Source organism: Liolophura sinensis, chromosome 2 (genome assembly GCF_032854445.1).
Source record: "Liolophura sinensis isolate JHLJ2023 chromosome 2, CUHK_Ljap_v2, whole genome shotgun sequence".
Lineage (NCBI taxonomy): Eukaryota > Metazoa > Mollusca > Polyplacophora > Chitonida > Chitonidae > Liolophura > Liolophura sinensis.
Genome location: NC_088296.1, coordinates 5,919,244 through 5,938,997, shown reverse-complemented (window position 1 = coordinate 5,938,997; position 19,754 = coordinate 5,919,244). Strand labels below are relative to the sequence as shown.

General features: G+C 39.6%; 1 protein-coding gene across 1 annotated transcript in view; it reads left to right on the top strand.

The window, feature by feature from the left end:
* LOC135463063 (neuronal acetylcholine receptor subunit alpha-10-like) overlaps nucleotides 1–19,754 on the top strand; it is a 126,309-nt gene that overhangs the window by 78,928 nt on the left and 27,627 nt on the right. The window contains exon 7 of the mRNA XM_064740383.1: nucleotides 17,176–17,339. Coding sequence (XP_064596453.1) covers nucleotides 17,176–17,339 — 164 coding nt within the window. The remainder of the gene's footprint in view (nucleotides 1–17,175; nucleotides 17,340–19,754) is intronic.

Here is a 19,754-nt window from a genome sequence, read left to right as displayed (position 1 = left end):
GTCGTTTGGTCGTATCTTTCAAAATAAGTTATGCAGCATTTAATTAAAATATGGTAGCTTCACAAACTTGCTTAAAATAGTTAGTCTGCTAATCGTAGGTTCCAGAACTTAGAGCAAGACTACATTCTTGTTGTGCCAGATTAGCCGTCTGTCAGTATTATGTTGTTTAACTGCATGTGGTTTTTCGCCCCCCTAATTCTGACAAGTTAAAGAAGATGCCAAAATTCACAATTCAGCAATGTTAGAGCCAGGCGACATTGCAACGTCTAATAAATTAACATCATATCACTGAATTTTTTAAAACTAATTTTGCTAAAGCCATTGCGCATTTACATGAACAGTTCAAAATAAAACACTGAGGTAAATGGACAGGAGGGCGTATTTCACCGGTTACATGTGACCTCTTGCAAGGCCCCACACTGTAGCCGAATCATTCTAAGCTGTTTTCATTTTATTCTGGCTATATCTGTAGAGCTTAGACATGCTAAAGGAAGAATTTAAAATATACAAATCACATTGATACATTATAATTACAGGGTGACAATCTTTTATAGATAATTCTCAATGTCAAGGCCAAATGACATTGTGGCAATTTTCTGTCATCCATAGAACAACCATTCGCATTATTATTCTCTTTTTACACAAAAATGTCAATGCAGTGCAACAGTCTACTTTTTTGCAATGGAGTTCCTCGAATTAAAGATTGGAAATATCACTATTCAGTGACTAAGGTCATCAGTCAGAAATAACATTAGAAGGAAAAATATTTTCAGAAAACCATGGTACATTTTAAAGAGATAGCATGTTCTTTCTTGCCAAACCTCGGCGCTTACATGGTTTTGGGACAAAACATCACCTCAGAAAAAAAAACACCTTGAACATTAAAACGTGGTAAACTGGTTATCTGTGGGAAACAACTAGTTCTGTGCAGGCTATCATTAGAAGGATACAAATTCCCAGAAGCCCTGTTTACAGAACATGCCTGGTGCAAGGATTAAGTGACCTCGGTGTGAAAGACATCGGTGCACCAATGTTAACTTGCCGGAATAGGGATGGGGTTCATGTTGAATTGACATGCGCATGTGACTATATGAACCCGGCCCTTTACATTAAACAAACATATCAACTACGTTCACTTGCGAGTTTTGAAGTGCGAAAGCGTTGTTTTCTATTAAGGCGTGGCAGTTTGTGTGTCGTATATACATCTGTTTGCTCTATAGGATGTCTGTTTAGGGAGAATCGTTACTTCTGCGGGAAAAAATTAAACATCTAGTACTAGAACCAACAATTACTTCAAGCAAAGCCTCAGTCTAACTAACGAGGGCTGGGTTCGAACACGCGACCTTCTGTGGGATTTGTAGAAGCCTGTCTTTGTTTTATTGAATAAGTTGAGGCTAGTACTAAATACAAACAAAGAGAAGCCGCATGCAGGGGTTTGTAGCTTAAAGAACAAGGGCAGCTACTTTACCAATAAATTACATCAAGAGAAATTCAACCTGGTTTCTGCATAGAGAGAAGTTGTGTTAAAATTGATACCCTTGTATTTCCGTGGATCACGAAAAAGGTTTGATAATAAACTTCCATCAGCGTCACTCAACCAGCTTGGATGAAAAAGCGTTATGAACCCCGATAAAATGATTTTGGCATTTGTTAGCTTTTGGGGGAAGAGGGTGACGACAGATATAAAAAAGGATCAGGCAGCGGCAATCTTGTGAATGTGCAATTCTCAAATATCACGCAAGTTTGCCCTCGATAAATCGATGAAAGCCATGCAATTTGCCGCATTTTAGACAATGGTTGGAGCCTGGAAACCTATCACAAATCAGAAACCCAGTTCTCGGAATTTTCATGTTGCCGTTTTTTTATTTATTTATTTTTTTTTTTTTTTTGGTGTTTGAAATAATGTTCATATTGTTGATCTCTAATTGTAAATTCCACCTTGACACCATTGACGTAAATTGTATAGATACGCAATGAGCTGACTAAATCAATGTCGCATATATAAATAATACCTCACTTGTCAATTGAGGTATTGTTTTAACTAAATTCGCATCTTAAAAGCTACTTTTCTTGCAGATATGTATCCTTATTGTAGCAAGATTGAACTGGAATGCCTTGCTTAAAAATCACGAAGAATTAAATCAATGATTATTGATAGTGGCGACTTATGAATTACTGATTCCAGTAGGCATTCTCATAGTTGGGACTAACGTTATGCCTCTTAAATGTCTTAATTAACACCATTAAGTGTAATTCTGTATGGTATTAATGTGCAATTAATATCGTAAGTTAAAAATTACAATTCCCGTATATAATGGTCATACTTATAGCTTGGGAAAAGTTACCCTCAGGTGTATCTGCAACCCAAGAGCGTTGAGGTTTTCCCAAAGCTTACTGACACGATGTGACTGAAAAAAGAGGTGAAGTGATATTAAGCCATATTTCATTTAGAAACGCTTGTGGTGGATGTCTTTAAATACCCAGAGCACAGAAAAAAATGCATCCTGGTTATTGTTTGCCGTCTCTCACGACCAGTGTAGTATTCCGATAGTCTTATTTAACACCGAATTGGCGGCTATATTGTCTTTGATATTGGCACGGTAACGCCGGCACGGAGGCTTGGCTATATGACCAAACTTATTCGCGGGAACCACGTTGGTGCGGTTGTATACATCTCATATGAAACACTACAGCAGAGAGAGTAAACCAGAGCGGTGACAATGTGATGCTACGCTTAATTACGACACGCAGGGTGGCGGGGGGAGGAGGGATTTCTAATAGAACAACTGACGTGGTATTTTGTGAGGGGGACAGTTTCGAGGCTTCAGGGTGTAATGGATCCCGGTGAGTTTATAACTTAATTTAGTCCCTACTAGTTTCCTTCTTCAGCCAAAACAATGAAACATTTTTAGATTAAACTATTAAGAGGCTAGATCATCAAATTTGTGACCCAAAGATTCCTCGACTCTCAATCTTTGTGGGGCTGTGGTGAGGAAAAAGCCGTCTAAAAATGTGTTGAAGACAACATGTTTCCCAGCAGTATGGCGTCTATAAATATATACTTCTCTCGAGAAAGCGTCCTTTAGATGTGTGCTTTATTTTGGCCACTGCGATTTCCTCCACCAATAAACTTGAAAGCAATTAGGTGTGGAAAAAATCGATAATATGGCATCAAAAATCATTGAAATAGATAAGTTTTTATACCCAATACACCACGATTTGCTTAAGGAATGGCAGTTTCTTTCTTGATAAACATTTGCCGCCCACACGGTTTTGAGATAACACAGTTAACTCTATAAGCCCCTTACACAAAAAGATGCTAAACGATTTGTCTGCAAGTGGGAAACAACACACTTTGGGCAAGTCATCAGGTGACATGTGCAGATTTCCCGAATCTGTGTTTACAGAATGTGCCTGTTGTATGGATACACTACCCTTGGTTTGAGAGATGATGGGTTATGCATATGGGTAAGTCGCCTTCAGACAAGACAACGATGTGGGCATGACGGTTGCTGCCGGAACAGGAATAATGTCTCTGTAGACCTGATAAGCGTGTCACCGCAATCATATCAACTCAGTTCACTGACAGAAAGGTTTGAAGTAGTGGATGGCGAAGTGTGATCGTTGGATTTTAATCCGGGCTATAAGACCGAAAGCTTAATGGTCAGTGCGAAAGCGTCGTCCTTTATGAAGCGTTGGTGTACTTGCCTCACGTGTTACACATGGGGACGTGTTTATCTGTAGAGACACGTATTACTTTTCTCCAATTCTTGCAAAACTTAGATAGTTAGTACTGAAATCAACATTTTCTTTAAACAAAGCCTCGGTTATGCTAGCAACAGCTGGATTCGAACAACCAATCTTATGAATGTGCAATTCTAAAATATCACGCAAATTTGCACCACGAATAATCGATGAAAGCCATGCCGTTTGTCGCTTTTTTACGCAATGATCTGAGTCAACAAACAATCAGAGCCGACCACAAACCCAGTTCAACGTAATCCGTGTTGTCGTTTTCGATGGTTGAAATGGTGTTAGTATGGTTGAATCAAAATGTAAATTTCCACCGTGACGCCCCTGGCGAAAATTGTATAAATGCGAAATGCGATAAATAAATCAATGCCGTATTTGTAAATAATACCTGGTTAGCTCGTTGTATCGTCTCTTGTAGGCTTGTTTGTTTCCCTGAAGATTTCATTATTTATACAAGACGGAGCTACATTTAGGCTTAAAATAGCGCAATAAATATTTAAACAAATGATCAAGGGTTGTTCTAATTGGCTTCATCGTTGATATGCAGAACAATTCTCACCATTAGTGTCCTTAACTACACCACTAGGTGTCGCTGTTGTTGTTTATTTGCAATAATAATTTGCATAAAAGAACAAATTACAATGTCTAACAATTATTATAGTCGAAGTATTAGTTTGGAGAAGTTATTTGCAGATGTGTCTGCAGCTTAAAGAGCCTAGAACCATAGAGATATACGTGGTATGCCAGCAGCTTGCTGACACGAGTACTGCAATAAGCTGAAGTGATTTTAAGCTACAATTAATGATTAATACAAGCGTGTGCTTGACGTCTTTAAATAGCCAGTGCACGCCAAAAAATGTTGTACCCTTATTGTTTGAAGTCGCTTAAAGGCAATGCTGTATTCTGATGGTCTTATACATTTAAAACCCAACTGGCGGCTAGATCGTCTAAGATACTCTCATGGTAAGGCCTTCAGGGAGGCTTGGCTATGTCAGCAAGGTTAATACCACTGATCTAATTCATGCAATTGGGTCTCATATAAAACACCAGAGCAGAGGTATTAAAACCAGAGCAGCGACAGTTCGATCCTACTCCTGATTACGCCAGGGGGAAGCTCTATAAAGAAATTGTACGCGCTGCTTTGGGACGGTGGACAGGTTTGTTGCTTGGGGTGTAATGAATCCCGGCAAGACAATGACTTAACTGCGTCTCTACTCATCTCCTTCTTCGACCAAAATAATGAAACCTGATTAGATTCGACTGTCTGTATTAAAGTGTAGATCATCAAATTTCTCTCACTCTTTGTGGGGATCTGATGAGAAAAAAAGCAATTTAAACTTTTGATGGAAACCACTTGTTGTCCAGCAATATGGCGTCCATAAATGTGTACGTCACTGGTGAAAACGTCCTGCTTCCAGCTAGTTGCGTCCAAAAATCTGCGGCTTAGTTTGGTTACTGCGATTTCCTCCACCCATAAAAGGGATTGCAATTAAAGATTAAAAAATCTAAAATATGGCTTTAAACCACACTGAAATAGATAAGTATATATTCCCAACAAACTACGATTTATTTAAGGGATGACAGTTTTTTCCTTGATAAACATTTGCCGACCAGACGGTTTAGGGATAACACAGTTAAGTCTAAAAGCAGCTTACATATACATAAAAAGGTGCTGAATGAGTTGTCGGAATTCGTGTACAGAACGTGTCTGTTGCACGGATACACTACCCTTGGTGTGAGAGACGATGCCTTATTCATATGTGTAAGTCGCCTTCAGACAAGATAACCATGTGGGCATGACAGTTGCTGTCAGGCCCTACGGACCATACGGACCCTGTCCATGAGATTAAACAATCATATCAACTCAGTTCACCGCCAAAGAGGTTTGGAGTAGGGGATGGCAAAGTGTCATTGTTGGATTTTAATCCGGGCTTTAGGACCAAAATCTCAATGGTCAGCGCGAAGCGCTAGCGTTTGAAGCAACATACGCCAATACGCATTATCGCCCACGCTGATTTAATTCATGAGAAAGCTCACTGCAGGCTTTTTGGTGTCTAGTGTTGCATATGACGACGTGTTCATTTGTAGATAAAGCCATCACGTTGGAGTAGATCTACAGTTCTTACAAAAATTGGACATTTAGAGCTGAAATCAACATTTCTAGAAACAAAATCTCAGTCAAGCCAGCAAGAGTTGGATTCGAACACTCAGCCATACTGGTGACCGGCTACCTTCTGTAGCCAGACCCACTCTTTAAGTAAATGTGACATGAAAACGTTCTAATTATAATTGGGACTCTGAATAGTGGACATGACATAGACAGCATCGTAATATTTTATATTCATTGCACTCACCAAACTGGAGCCGAGTTAAAACTGATCTTTTATTGCGGCTATTTAGAATTTTGTATAAAAAGAATTCTGTTGAAAATAGATTTATCTGCATTTTGAGTCAAATCCATGGCAATGACGGGGGTGGGATCTCTTTGTATTATTGAGTGACCCGTTTGCGACTGGATACACCTGAAGAGAAGCTGTATTCGCGGGTTTGAAGCTTAAAGAACAAGGGCAGCTAGTTTACCAGTAACTTAAGTCAAGGGCATTTCAACCCCATTTTTGAACATAGTGAAGTATTATAATTGATATCGTTATACAAAACTTCTGTTTTCTCCGTTGTTCACGTTGAGGATTTATTTAATGTTAAATTTCCTTCTGATACCAGCGCCACTCAACCGGCCTGGATAGTGAAAAATGGGATAATGAATCCCGATTAAATGGTTTTGGCGTTTGTTAGCTTTTGGGGGAAGAGAGTGACGACAGATATAAAAATGTATCAGAAAGCCGCAACCTTGTGAATGTGTACTTCTCAAATATTACACAAATTTGCCCTCGATAGATCGATGAAAGCAATTCAATTTGCCGCTTTTGGTTTGAGCTGGTAAATGATTTAAGGCGACCGCAAACCCAGTTCTACAATATTCGTGCTGCCGTCTTTTTTTTGGTGGTTGAAAGTTGTTTGTATGGTTGATTCCTAATTGTAAATTTCCACCTTGACGCCATTGATGAAAATTGTATAGGTGAGTTATGAATCGCACAAATCAATGTCGCATTTCTAAATAACGCCTTACTTGTCAGTTATATCGTCTTTTGAAAGCCTTTTTCTCGCAGATCTCATTGTTGTCACAAGCCTGAGCTACATTCATTGGCTAAAATCGTGTAATAAAGAATTAAAGAAATGCTTCCAGGTAAATAAATATTAATCATTCTAAAAGTCATTGTTATAATTGTGCATAACAGTCTTTCGCATAACTGTCCTTGCTGGTGTTGAAGTACATTACTATCTATATATCTATCTATCTATCTATCTATCTATTTATCTAATATCTATGGGATCTGCAGAATAGCCTTGCAATTGTTGATCTGGAACGTTTCCATTTGTATACGAATGTCTGTTTCAACACATAGATCCAACATAGAACAATATTTGTGGTCTTCCTTCCTTCTTTTTTTTTTGGACGTCTTTACTTGCCCAGGTGCACATGAACCATCACCATTCTTTGTTGAATATTTGTTGGCCATCTCTAATAAACGATGCTCCATTTTTTTTCCGTCTCTGATAAACAGAGTTGTGTTCTGGTTATTGATAGTCGTTTCTCATTAAGTTGTATTCTGATGATGGTTTGCTGTCCCTTATAGAGGATGGTTTTGCCGGATCCTCGTTATCAGTGGCTCGTTCGTCTCTCGTACTTGGCATCGTTACGTCTCCACGGAGGCCTCGCTATATCAGCCAGGTTAATGGCGGAACCACCTGGGTACCATTATGTCCCAACCTTAATTACGATAGAAGGGAGTTCTAATAAGAGAATGCACTTGTGACTATGTGAGGGTGACATGTTTGTTGCTGCAGAATAAATATAATCACGGTAAGATTTTAACTCGATTCCTCTTTTCAGGATGTCTTCTTTTCGGTTCAAACAATCAATTCTGATCAGGTACGCCTTACATGCAAGGGAATTTAAACCACAGAGCTGGCTTAACTCTGTTTATCTCAGACGTCGATACTTTTTCTGGGACAGAAAATTTTTTTTAAAAATCGCTGTGACTGCCATGAATGCGCACGTGGGTCATTTGTCTACCTTTATTATGCTGCAGAACTAAGCATCCCTGAGGTCTGGTCCATCTCCATTTCTTTAAGGCATCGTTTCTTAATGCGACAACAAACTATCTTCTTTAATTCTACAACAGTGGCTTCTGCGAAATAGCTGTTCACATCATGTATCTGATATCTACACGTACACGAAAACCTGGCCTTTTTACACACGTACCATTTTGCCTTAGCATATGGTCACTCTATGCATTCATATTACGAGCCATTTATCCTTACAGTTACTACCCATGTTTGATAAAATTAGACTAGAAAGGTCAAAGGATGCCAGGACGGTCAAGAGCAGTTTAATGGTTGAAACCCATCAGTATTCCGACAAATCTGCGACGATGGACTCGTTATGGTTGATTAGCAAAGGCCAGGCGGCCGAACAGAGCAGGCTCAAACTCTTGAATGTTCCCTCGCAAACAGCCCCCGTTAGTGTGTTTTCTTAGTCTGAGCGACTATACTCAACCAGTCACGGCCGCATGTCAGTCCAACATTTACACCAATCCTGTTCCGGTGCTAAACCAGGTGCCCTCTTTGAAACCACCCGCCAGGAGGCGACCCTGAGATGTTTATGCTTCGTCCTTGGAATAACGCCTCTTACAACCTCCTGTTCTTAGCGACACGTCATGTAAATACTGAGAGTCAGGAAGGACTAATTTGCTTCTTGAACTTTTGATCGGACTGCGTGTTTGCTTAACAGATACCTCGCTAAGTACAGCTTCCTGGAATTCTTGTCCTCGTGGTATTTTTGTTAAGTTAACTTTCTAGTGTCTTCAGCTTTCACGCCATTCGCTGTTGACATTATCTTAATGTACTGTATTATTGTTGTGACTTTTAAACGGTGTTTTAGATAGCCACGTTGGACATATGAACAGTTACAATCAAAGGGCTACTGGAACACCACATATTTTGTTATTGACAACTTTTATACTAGCATGGTACATGATTCGAATACTGATTTTATTCCTTCAATTAGAATATTCATTACGTCTTCAATGAAAATTGCTGACTGCTTCTATTTGAATGATTCCGTCCTAATTCATAATTTATTTCCTTTTGAACTGGTTTGTGTTTAACGTCGTTTTGGGAAATGGCCTTGCAATTGTTGACCGGGAACGTCTATTTTGATTGACGACTGGTATTCGAATGTCTGTTTTGACGCATAGAATTTGTATGTAAATGTTTCAGTGACCTGGTTAATGAGTTTAAAATTATTTTTAATTTTAATTTTAAATTTTAATTTAAATTTGGCGACATCTAATGAGATATTGCAAACTTTAAGATATGTTTTATAAAAAGAATAATCAGTAAGTCATTTAACAAACGATGTAGAATAATAGGAAATCTCTCCTTTCTCCGGTGTAATATAAATTAACCAATGGATAAAAAACGATGGAGAAAATAAATGAGTCGTCTGGATCAGAGAACCCATACTCCGCCTAGGAACCTTTTCCTCCAATACCCTGAATAATTTTTTCATAAATCCTGTCAAGCTGTTGCCATGTCTTTAATTAAATAAAACAAGATTTAGCATTTTTAGCAAGTTTCCCTGGTCTCTCGTGGTACAAATTTATACTAAAGTCGTTTCGCGCGTTGTTTTTTTTCTTTTTTTTGACAGATATCTGTCTGCAAACAAATTACTTTTTACTGCTGCTGTCAAGAAATGTAATTCCCATTTGTCTGGCACTATGACCAGGTCGTTTCACAAAGCAGCCTTATCATAACTCTTGGAAACCTTATTTGAGAGCGAAATGGGAATAACCGGGCAAGAGTGTTATAAACTATAAATTGTTTCATTTATTTGATTGGTGTTTTATGCCGTACTCGAAAATATTCCACTTAAAAGACGGCGGTCAGCATTATGGTGGGGGAATTCTGACTGAGCCCGCGAGAAACCTACAACAATCCGCAGGTTGCTGAAAGACCTTTCCACGTAGAGACAAAAAGCCAGCATGAGCTGGACTTGAACTGACTGACCGCATTGGTGACATATAATATGGTTTTAAATGAGTACAAAAACTGCCCAAGAGAAACACACCCTACAAATGCTGGAGACTGGGAGAAATACGTGTGGCTTTTCTAAAACTTTCCCCACAATATCTGCATATAGTTATGTAAAAAAACCTGGATATCCTATCATACATGTACCATTTCGCATTACCATATATGGACTCATGCATTCATATAATTCCTGTTATCACCGGGGCCTCCGTGGCTCAGTCGATTAGCGCACTAGCGCAGCGTAATGACCCAGGAGCCTCTCACCAATTCGGTCGCTGTGAGTTCAAGTCCAGCTGGCTTCATCTCTGGCCGTAAGATGGTCGTGGATTACCCCCGAGCTGTGCCCAGTTTCCACCCACCTGCAGCCGTCGTAGAAGTGAAATATTCTTGAGTACGGCATAAAACACCAATCAAATAAATAAAATAAATCCTGTTACCACCAGTGCTCGATAACATTATACTAGCAAGATCAAAGGATGTCGTCTTAACCGGCCCCGATAACTTAGTTGGTAGAGCGTTCCTTTCGAGCACGGTAGACCCAGCGTGAATCCTGGGTCGGGTCACACCCAAGACCTTAAAAGAAGTTTGGCGTTCAGCATTAAGTGTATGGCCTACTTGCCTTCCGTAACTCGTCTCACTGAGGCAGCACTAATAAAACAGCTTTGGAAATAGCGGTTAGGAGACTTCGACCTGTTATACTGTGCAATGTCATCGTGAACTTCTATGAACTTGCCAGTCTCTTTCTCTAGATAAATATAATTTAATAGTTTGGACAAATATGAACATTCACAGTTATAATAGAAGGAAATGTACATGTATTTATATATTATAGTTTTATAGTACATGCCATCATTTTACGTTTTACCATCACAGTGTTTTAGCTGCTTTGGTTTTACTCTCTGTTGCCTCTAGAGTAAATGTTGCCTTGAAACAACTGTTTTTGGTCACCAGGAATGACGTTGCCGAGATAGTTGGCACGTCGCACGGCGAGAAAGGTTTTGTGGAAATAAGCCCAGTGTTTTGTACTTGAACAGTTTCTGTCTGATCAGTCCACACCACGCTGATATATGCACATACCTATTCAAGAAAAACTTCGTCCTTAGCGTATGTGCACTGTGTCTTAGTTCGTATGATGGAGTTATTTATCGTTACAGTTACCATCAATGTTCGATAAAACTAGGCTAGGAAGGTCAAACGATGTCTTGGCGGTCAAGAACAGTTTAATGACAGAAGCCCATCAGTACTCCACCAAATGACCTCGTTATGGTTGATTAGCAAACGCCAGACGGCGAGAGAGAGAGGTTTTAAACTCTCGGGTGTCCCTTCAGGAATAACCCCCGTTAGTGTGTTTGTTTAATCTGAACGACTAAACTCGGCCAGTCACGACCGCACGTCCGTTCAACATTTACACCAATCCCATTTCGGTGCGAAGTCGTGTGCAATCTTTAGAACAACCCACCAGGAGGCAACTGTGCGATGTTTATAACTCCTTCTTGGATTAACGCCTCTTATGATCTCTTCTTCTTGGCGACACGTCCAGTAAATACTGAAAATCAGGATGGACTAATTTGCTTTTTGAATGTTCACTCGGACTGCGTGTTTTCCTAACAGATACCTCGTTAGGCACAAGTCCGTGTACTCTTTGTCATGGTAGCTTTGTAAAGTTAAACACATAGATCATTCTCTGAAGTCATGCATGCCTGAATGTCTAAGTTTTTGTGTTAGCTCGTTAATATATAGATGAAATGAAGTTAAGTTTGTAAGTAATACATTAGCATGTTTGTGAACCAATTGGCAAGATGTAATATGGGTTCGTAAATTTTAAAATGTATTTGGTGGAAAAAAATTCATGGAACTAGCAATGTAGAATAACAGGAAGCCAGCGTGCACCGGTGTACTGTAATTCACGGAATGTGGAGCAATGCAGAAAAGTAGTGAGTCGTCTGGACCAGAGAATACATACCTCTTCGCAACCTGCAAAGGAATGATTTTTTCATAAATCCTGTCAAGCTGTTGTCATGTTTATAATCAAATAAAACAAGATTTAGAATCTTTTAAAAGGTTGCCCCCATCCCTCGTGGTACGAATTGATTACAAAGTCGTTATGGGTAGTGTTTTTTTTAAAGATATTTGTCAGCAAACAAATTCCTTTTTGCTGCTGCCGTCAAGAAATTTAATTCCCATTTGTCTGTCGCTATGACCGGGTCCTTCCACAGAGCCGCTTGATGGAAACTCGTGGAAACGTTCTTTGGCAGTGGAGTGGGAATAATAATGCAAGAGTGTTATAGACTTGATAAAATGGTTTTACACCCCAATTATTAGAGTACATCCTTGCTGACAGAGTCAGGCTCTACAAGTGAGCAAATCCGGAAAATATCACCGGGGAGAACGGGAGAAATACGTGTAATTTTTCTGATACGTTTTGGTGGTCTTCCTACTATTATACGTGTAAATGTTCATATTATTTATCAAAACTATTAAGCTATACTTATTCATCGAAACAGTAAAAACAGTAATATTTATAGGTTATTAAATGAATTCAGGATGATGTTGAGGAGTTGTATTTATGCATGGCGCCGAAGCGTGAATAAACTGATGAGTCCTCATCAACATGTGTTCATTCAATAGCCCATTCATTATACACCAAACAACAATCAATTCAACTGGAGGGAATGGGAGTGGTGGTGGTGTGTGTGTGTGGGGAAGGGGGGGGGGGGACAAAATCCAGTCGCGGAAACTGAAAATGCATGAAATGTAATATGAAACATAAGCGACACAATTTCCTCAACGTTAGAACATAGGCAATCGTAGAAGGTGTATAATAAATACAGACGGGTCCTGAGTGTGGTCTAGTTTTTTTAAAGATTCTTCACTTTCAATTGATTGGACATACGAGATGCGTTGGGCAGGGAATTTGAAGATTCATCCGCCTTTACTGCTTGTGGTGTCAATATTTATTTATTTGATTTATTTGATGGGTGTTTTACGCCGTACTCAAGAATATTTCACTTATACGACAGCGGCCAGCATTATGGTGGGAGGAAACCTTGAAGAGACCGGGGGAAACCAACACCATCCGTATGTTGCTGGAAGACCTCCAGCAACGTACGGTCGGAGAGGAAGCCAGTATGAGCTTGACTTGAACTCTTAGCAACCGCATTGGTGAGAGGCTTCTTGGTCATTACGCTGCCCTAGTGTGTGGTAACAGTAGGCATTGTTCAATTTGGTGTGGAGATCTGTTCATCACATGTAATTTGCCAAGGCAGTTGGTATAGCAGCCAATGCATTTCTCTATCCTTCAACCATAATACTAACTGCCATCGTATTTGTGACGAATTTGTCAATGTGGCGTTGGACAACAACCGAGTAAATAAACAAATGCTTTTATCGGATGTGATATGGTGACACATGGTTGGAGCAACCCCCTGCAGAGGGTGATGTAGGGTACGTGTTGTCTGCAAGCTTTAAACAATCCGTATAAAACAATGGCCGTCAAAGATATGTATCCACTCTTCAGATGGTACGTCTTGTCTGGACCTGCATTTCTATAAATACCCAAACGGGTTCCTAGGGGTTGTATATTCGTCGTGTTGAATTAAGTGGTCAGACTGTAATCAAATCACAACTGAGAAACATGTTTGATTCAATACAACTTGTAAACTATAGCATGGTACACGATTTGGATGTTGATTTCACTCATTCTCCTATGACATTACTGGTGTCTTTCTATCACCTTTGAGAAATGTTCACTGCTTCTCTTTGCATGATTCCGTCCTAATTTCTCTCTTTATATACTTTTTTGTGGTCTTTGTTGAACGATATTTTGGAAATAGGTCGTGCGATTACTGAGCTGTACAGTCTGTTTGACGGATGGTAAATGAATATTTCTCCGCCTAACTTTACACTAAATGATGTTGAACTGATGAGGTTGAATTCTGACATGGAAGAAACATTTCTCAAAGGCAAATGCTGATTTTACTGCACATACCTGTTGACAGCAAGTTGTACGTGTTTAGAAAATTGCTGCATAGCGTTCCTGCTTAACTGTGCGAGCCTCATTTGCTGTTCAGAGCGGCTCAACATGCGTTGAAAATAGTTTGGTCCCTTTCCTTCAATTCTGACGGCGAACAAAACGGCTGTGTTCATTTATGTCCCCTGTGGGGTCTCGGTTTTAATCCCAGCTCGTTCCATGCAGTCATCATCTTTTGATTGGAGTGAGCATTTTTTTCCACTCCGCGTCCGGAAAAACCATTTATCTTGGGGGCTGTATAGGTTAAACAAACAAACGAAATCAAATCATCTAGATTTCTGCTTATCACCCGGTGCTTTGATAAAGGCAGATGGAAAAGTAATAACTTGGGGTGTACAGTTACCCCAGTACAGACGGCATTCAGCCGGGTAACTGCTAAAACTAGGACTTGAGCGAAATACGGAAAAAAGAGAAGATACTTGCGTTCGTGTTTACATCAGACACTGGTTTATTTTAGCGAAAAAAGATACAGGCAAACATTATCTTATCTCTGCATGAACTAAACATTATTTAAACGTGTCTCATATTTGATCAGTCACAAAAAACTGATATATTAATTCTTGAATACTTGAATTTATATCGACATTCTGACAATGCAATGCATTTGATCGGACTTGTTTGTAGCGTTCGGGGAATATCAGTGAGATTTCATGGGGACTTACATTAACAATGTGTCATGTTTGGTTCGGTGGAGATAGTGTATGATTTATATCTCCACCGAACCAAACATGACACATGTGTTTATTTGATCTCCACTGTCATTCTGCCATATGGAAACATCGAAAGAAAAATAAGTGGTCTTGCTGTGTTCTTGAAGTATAATTTTATTTTATCACTCGAAAAAAAAAAAAAGGATGAGAAAAATATTGTTATATGACGCATGAGTTTCGCGTTCAAATCTGACCTTGGGCAAGGAATTTGTAGATTTTCTCATTTTCACTTTAATAGGGTCTTGATGTCAATAAGCGGTCACCGACTTTCTTGAGTGCGTTTGGACAGTCGATCAACCCACAAATAGTCATTGACCATTATAATGTGCATATCTGTATACCTAACACCATTGGGATGTTCATTAGAAACTTGCCAACTGTCAGTGGTTTTACCCGAACAGTCCAGTTTCTCATACGAACGCTTCAAACTGATCGCCAACATACACGTGAAAAATTATTGAGTATTGCGTTAAGCAACAATTAAGTAAATAAATAAATCAACAGATAGGGGGAGTAGTGATGCGAGGTGGCTTTATAGAGGGTGTTCCCTTTAATTCGAATATGATGAAATCAGACGCAGATAGCCGACCCAGCCCCATTATTGCAACACGGTGACTTTTCTCTTACGCTTAAAAGACATGCACGATACAAGAATAGCTTAGCTCTAACGTGAATATTTGTAAATACCTTGGTGGTTCACTATATCAGAAAGAGACGTAGGGACCTTGTACGGAACTTTCTAAACTATAAGGCAGTAAAGTAAGGTAGGTTAATACATGTATTTACAGAACCACAGATCACGTTATTTTTCGCGCTCGACATGTAAATGTGGTATTCCGAGAACCGAATGTTTTGTGGCCAGTGTATTTATGTATGATACGAGACCTTCTCTCTTTGCATGTTATAAAGGTGTTGTAATTTTGCTTATGCCATGGTGCCAGAGGGCATGTAATTTTCTACTATTTAAGTATTTACATGAACAGTTAGAATAATACCCTAACTGAGGTAAACTAGCAAGACGCCGTATTTCATCCGATACGTATGACCATTAGAGGCCTTTAACAAGAAGTCGGAAGGTCAACTTATATCTTGTAACTTTCAGCTGGAACAGGTAAACTAGTTGTACTTAGAAGTTACAAGTTACATCTTGAAGCTTCTTACTGAAGGTATTTTTTGTCAATTATTACACTGTCGTAGCTGTCGTTGTTTTGGTTTAACTCTTTTATTGGATCAGAGTAGTGGTCTTCTTTGAGTGAGTGAATGAGTGCTTGGGGTTTAACGTCGTACTCAACAATTTTTCAGTCATATGACGACGAAGGAATCATTAGGGTGCATGTACGTGTAATGTGCCTCCTTGTTGTAGGACGGATTTCCGCCGCTGTTTTATTTAGTGCTGCTTTACTGAGACGACTTACCGAAGGCAAGTAAGCCGCCCCGCCCGAACCATTATACTGATACGGGTCAAAGTTACAACTTCCTCTTTTAAAGTCTTAGGTGTGACTCGATCAAGGATTGACCCTGGATAGTGCAACTACTGATTGATACGTATCAGTATAAAAGGATTGAGCGGGGCAGCTTACTTGCCTTCTGTAAGTCGTCTCAGTAAAGAAGCACTGGATAAAACAGCGGTGGAAATCGTCCTGCAACAAAGAGACACATTACATACACTATAGGGATTCCTTATGACTGAAAACTTTTACTTGAAAAAGTACGACCTTAAACCCCAAGTACTGTATTCTATCACGTGCACTTGCGTACGCTGTGATGATGTAGGGGGTGTTTTGCTGTGAATATTTATAAACAAGCTGATTAAGGCAAATCAATAGAAACCGTATTTTATCAGTTATGTGGGACTAGGTAGTTGCACAACTTATATGTTATGCAGCTTACATTTGATGTCCCTAAGAAAGTGGAAAATTCTGTCTAAAGTTTATCCTCAACTGAAACTGTACCTTACTCTACTGACGTAAGCAAGCTTAACGCTAGGTTCTGGGTACGTTTTGCAATATGTTCGTTAAGATAAAAACAGCATTCCGCTATTCATTTGGTGTGTTATTTTTGTAAGTATATTCTTTGAAACTTACTGCCTTTATTTTTGTGATTTCCAATTTGCATGTTTGTGATTTCTGGATGTCAACGCAACTCCGTGGCGTATTAAAGAGCGGAACTTTGCAAATGGAGCTGTTGTCCTGTTTCATTTCTTTATTTATTTGATTGGTGTCAGTTCTATCAGCAGCTTGAGGGGGAGAGCTTCTCACCTACCGCAAGAGAGGAAATTAACATTGTACCCCCAATCGATGCCCAGCCAAAATGGCTGGTTGAGTTACCCACCTGATACTTGATATTTCCACCTTGGTTTCGCGAGTATATAACCACCACAGTTTAGTGTCTTGTCTCTTCTTCTTGGGTGTTAACTGGTTTGTACACGACCACCATAAAAAAGTGCCTTCCGTTCATTTTCCTCGATTTTGTAGTTATGTCCTGGAAATTCAACATATCAATGCGAAAACAATATCTTTGTCTTTTCAGCCAAACCATCAAGTCCACTTAGGGTTACCCAGAATGCATCTCAGGAATACAGGCTAATGCGCCACCTGTTGGACAATTACGAACCGGCTGTTCGGCCAGTGATGAATTCGTCACATACGGTGAAAATTGGCCTTGGACTGACACTGACCCAGATTTTGGACTTGGTAAGTAGTGAATGTTAACTTAATGCGAAAATGGCACTTCCAACAACCAACGTGTTTGGCTGTGGTTTTAGAACAGGTCAGCTCTACAACAATTAACACCTTTTTTGTTGTAACTATAATACGTGTACATCTTTATACCTCTTTCATGTAGACGGTAAGGTCACATATTTTACATGATATGTGGTGTGTTACCCTATGGTATGAGACAAAGATCTATGTGCTCTCCGCTCGGGAGAGCATATTATTTCTCATGTCTTGAAATAACAGATCTACATTGAATACATATACATTAACACGTTAGATTGCAGACTTCTTTACTGAAAGAACAGAGGTCTGTTCATTGACTATAGTTTCGTTGTGCATAGCGAAGCCATGACATCCCGCAGAAAGGCTGTAAACGTTCTAGAACATATCGGCGTTGCGGGATGTACATTGTAGATGCAAGACATACTGAATAGACGCTGTTGAATACAGTTGACTATGCTCGCGGTGTGCGTAGTAGCCATGACATCTCTAAAATCGAACGTCCTTCAAAAAGCCAGCTCGTATACATTGTAGAAGATACATGTATCTATTCTACTACAAAGTCCACTGTAGATGCCAGACTTCCTATGTAAGAACAATGGTTTGTTCCTTGAGTATACTCTAAATGTACTCAGCAAAGTGACAAGAGGCGGAGTTTCAAAGGTTATGCTCTACCTTCTGCCAACTATTGTCATTGCTGCTCTAGTTTTACTCTCCACGCTGGGGGCTTTTTTCATTGGTAAAAGTACATGTAAAGGTATATTCTTTTATTAAAATACGCAACACCCTGCTTGTCATTATCGGTCTGTTTGTCGATATAGCAACCCAGCTGCGGTTGTGTGCGAACTATCCAAGAGAGCGGAAGTCGTCGTTCAGTTTTTATCGAACTCACTACCATTTGCCCTGGAATAGCGACAGGATATTGACTGTGTCTGGGGCACGATTATAGCTCTCATCCCCACAGTTCTAACTTGTTAACATTAAGTAGAGTAGGTGGTACGGGCTGGCGTTATCGATGAGTCTTAACAGACCGTTACCCACGCTTTGGTTCAATGGAGTGTTCCTTGAAAGGCTTTTTGTCCACTGCAGATGAGACGGAGTGGAAGGTACATGAATTGAGCTGTAAATTTGGCCATGAACATACAGAAGGAGGGGTGATTCGGTCATAACAAAAGCCTTAGTCTAAGTGGACGTAATTGAGGGAATGTATAAAAGGGTAAAGCCAGGGGAGATAAATTAAGGTTGCAACGACTGTATTCGCTTTACTTCAATATGTTGAATCTGGCCGTTAAACGTTCTTGTACCAGTGGCCCCAACTTTTGTACCAAGGTTGATAATTATGTAGCATTATAGACGTTGACGGATTTAATTACACTTACAGAACTATGAACAAACCAAGCGTCAACGCGCCAGCTCCATAGTAAGGTGCCAAACACAGATTCAGCTTATGGTTCGTATGGTTCTAGCCTCTTCATGAAACCTTTTGCAAAGGATAGATTGAGATAGCTTTCAACGGCCTATCAGAATGCTTACAGCTGAATATTGGAGACATCGATCCTACCGTTTTTGACATGAGGTGTTTCATCCTTTAAGCTAATATTAGAAATTATAAGGAGTCACCGGATGTTTTACACACAAATATCTATACCATTTTGTGTCTGTATTCTCGGGAACTACGCTATACTTTGTTCTGTTTTGTGACTGCTGTTTCTCCCTGGCAATATGACATGAGTTTAAGTCTTCGAACAATAACAGTCCAAAAGATCTGCTAAATATAACAGAAAGTCTGTTCTCTGAGTGATGCTAGAATGTATTCTGCTAATATAACACATTTTTTTGTAATATTCAAATATCCTGTTAGTCTAATAGAATGTTTTACATTTAACAAGAGAATGTGCTTGCAATAGCAGAATACTCAGACAAAATACTTTCTGTTAAATTAAGGACAGAATTAATCCGTTAAGAACAGATTAGTGGTTGAAATTTGATTACGGAGATATGCCTGTCATGCAACCATGTTTTTACACAACAGAAAACAACCATACAAATGAATAAGCTTTCCAAAAGCGCAAATGGGTAGTTAAAAATACGCACAGGCCAGGATTGCCCGGTTGTTTTTTTTTTTTTGCTTAGAGGATTCGCATCGAGTTAAGACATTATTTCGGTCACCTGACTACGATCAGCAGACCCTAATCCTGTTTCTAGATAACACGATTCCGTACTGTACTCATGAACTATGCTGATAACCCAGCAACTCTGTCGTGAAACGCAGCTCTGTTACCCCCGTATCTCTGAGCACCACATCGTCAACTGGTAAAAGGCTTTCTGTGTATCACTGCTTCGCTGACTGCAGAGTGTTTGAGTCTACCGACGTCGCAGTGATGAACAGGG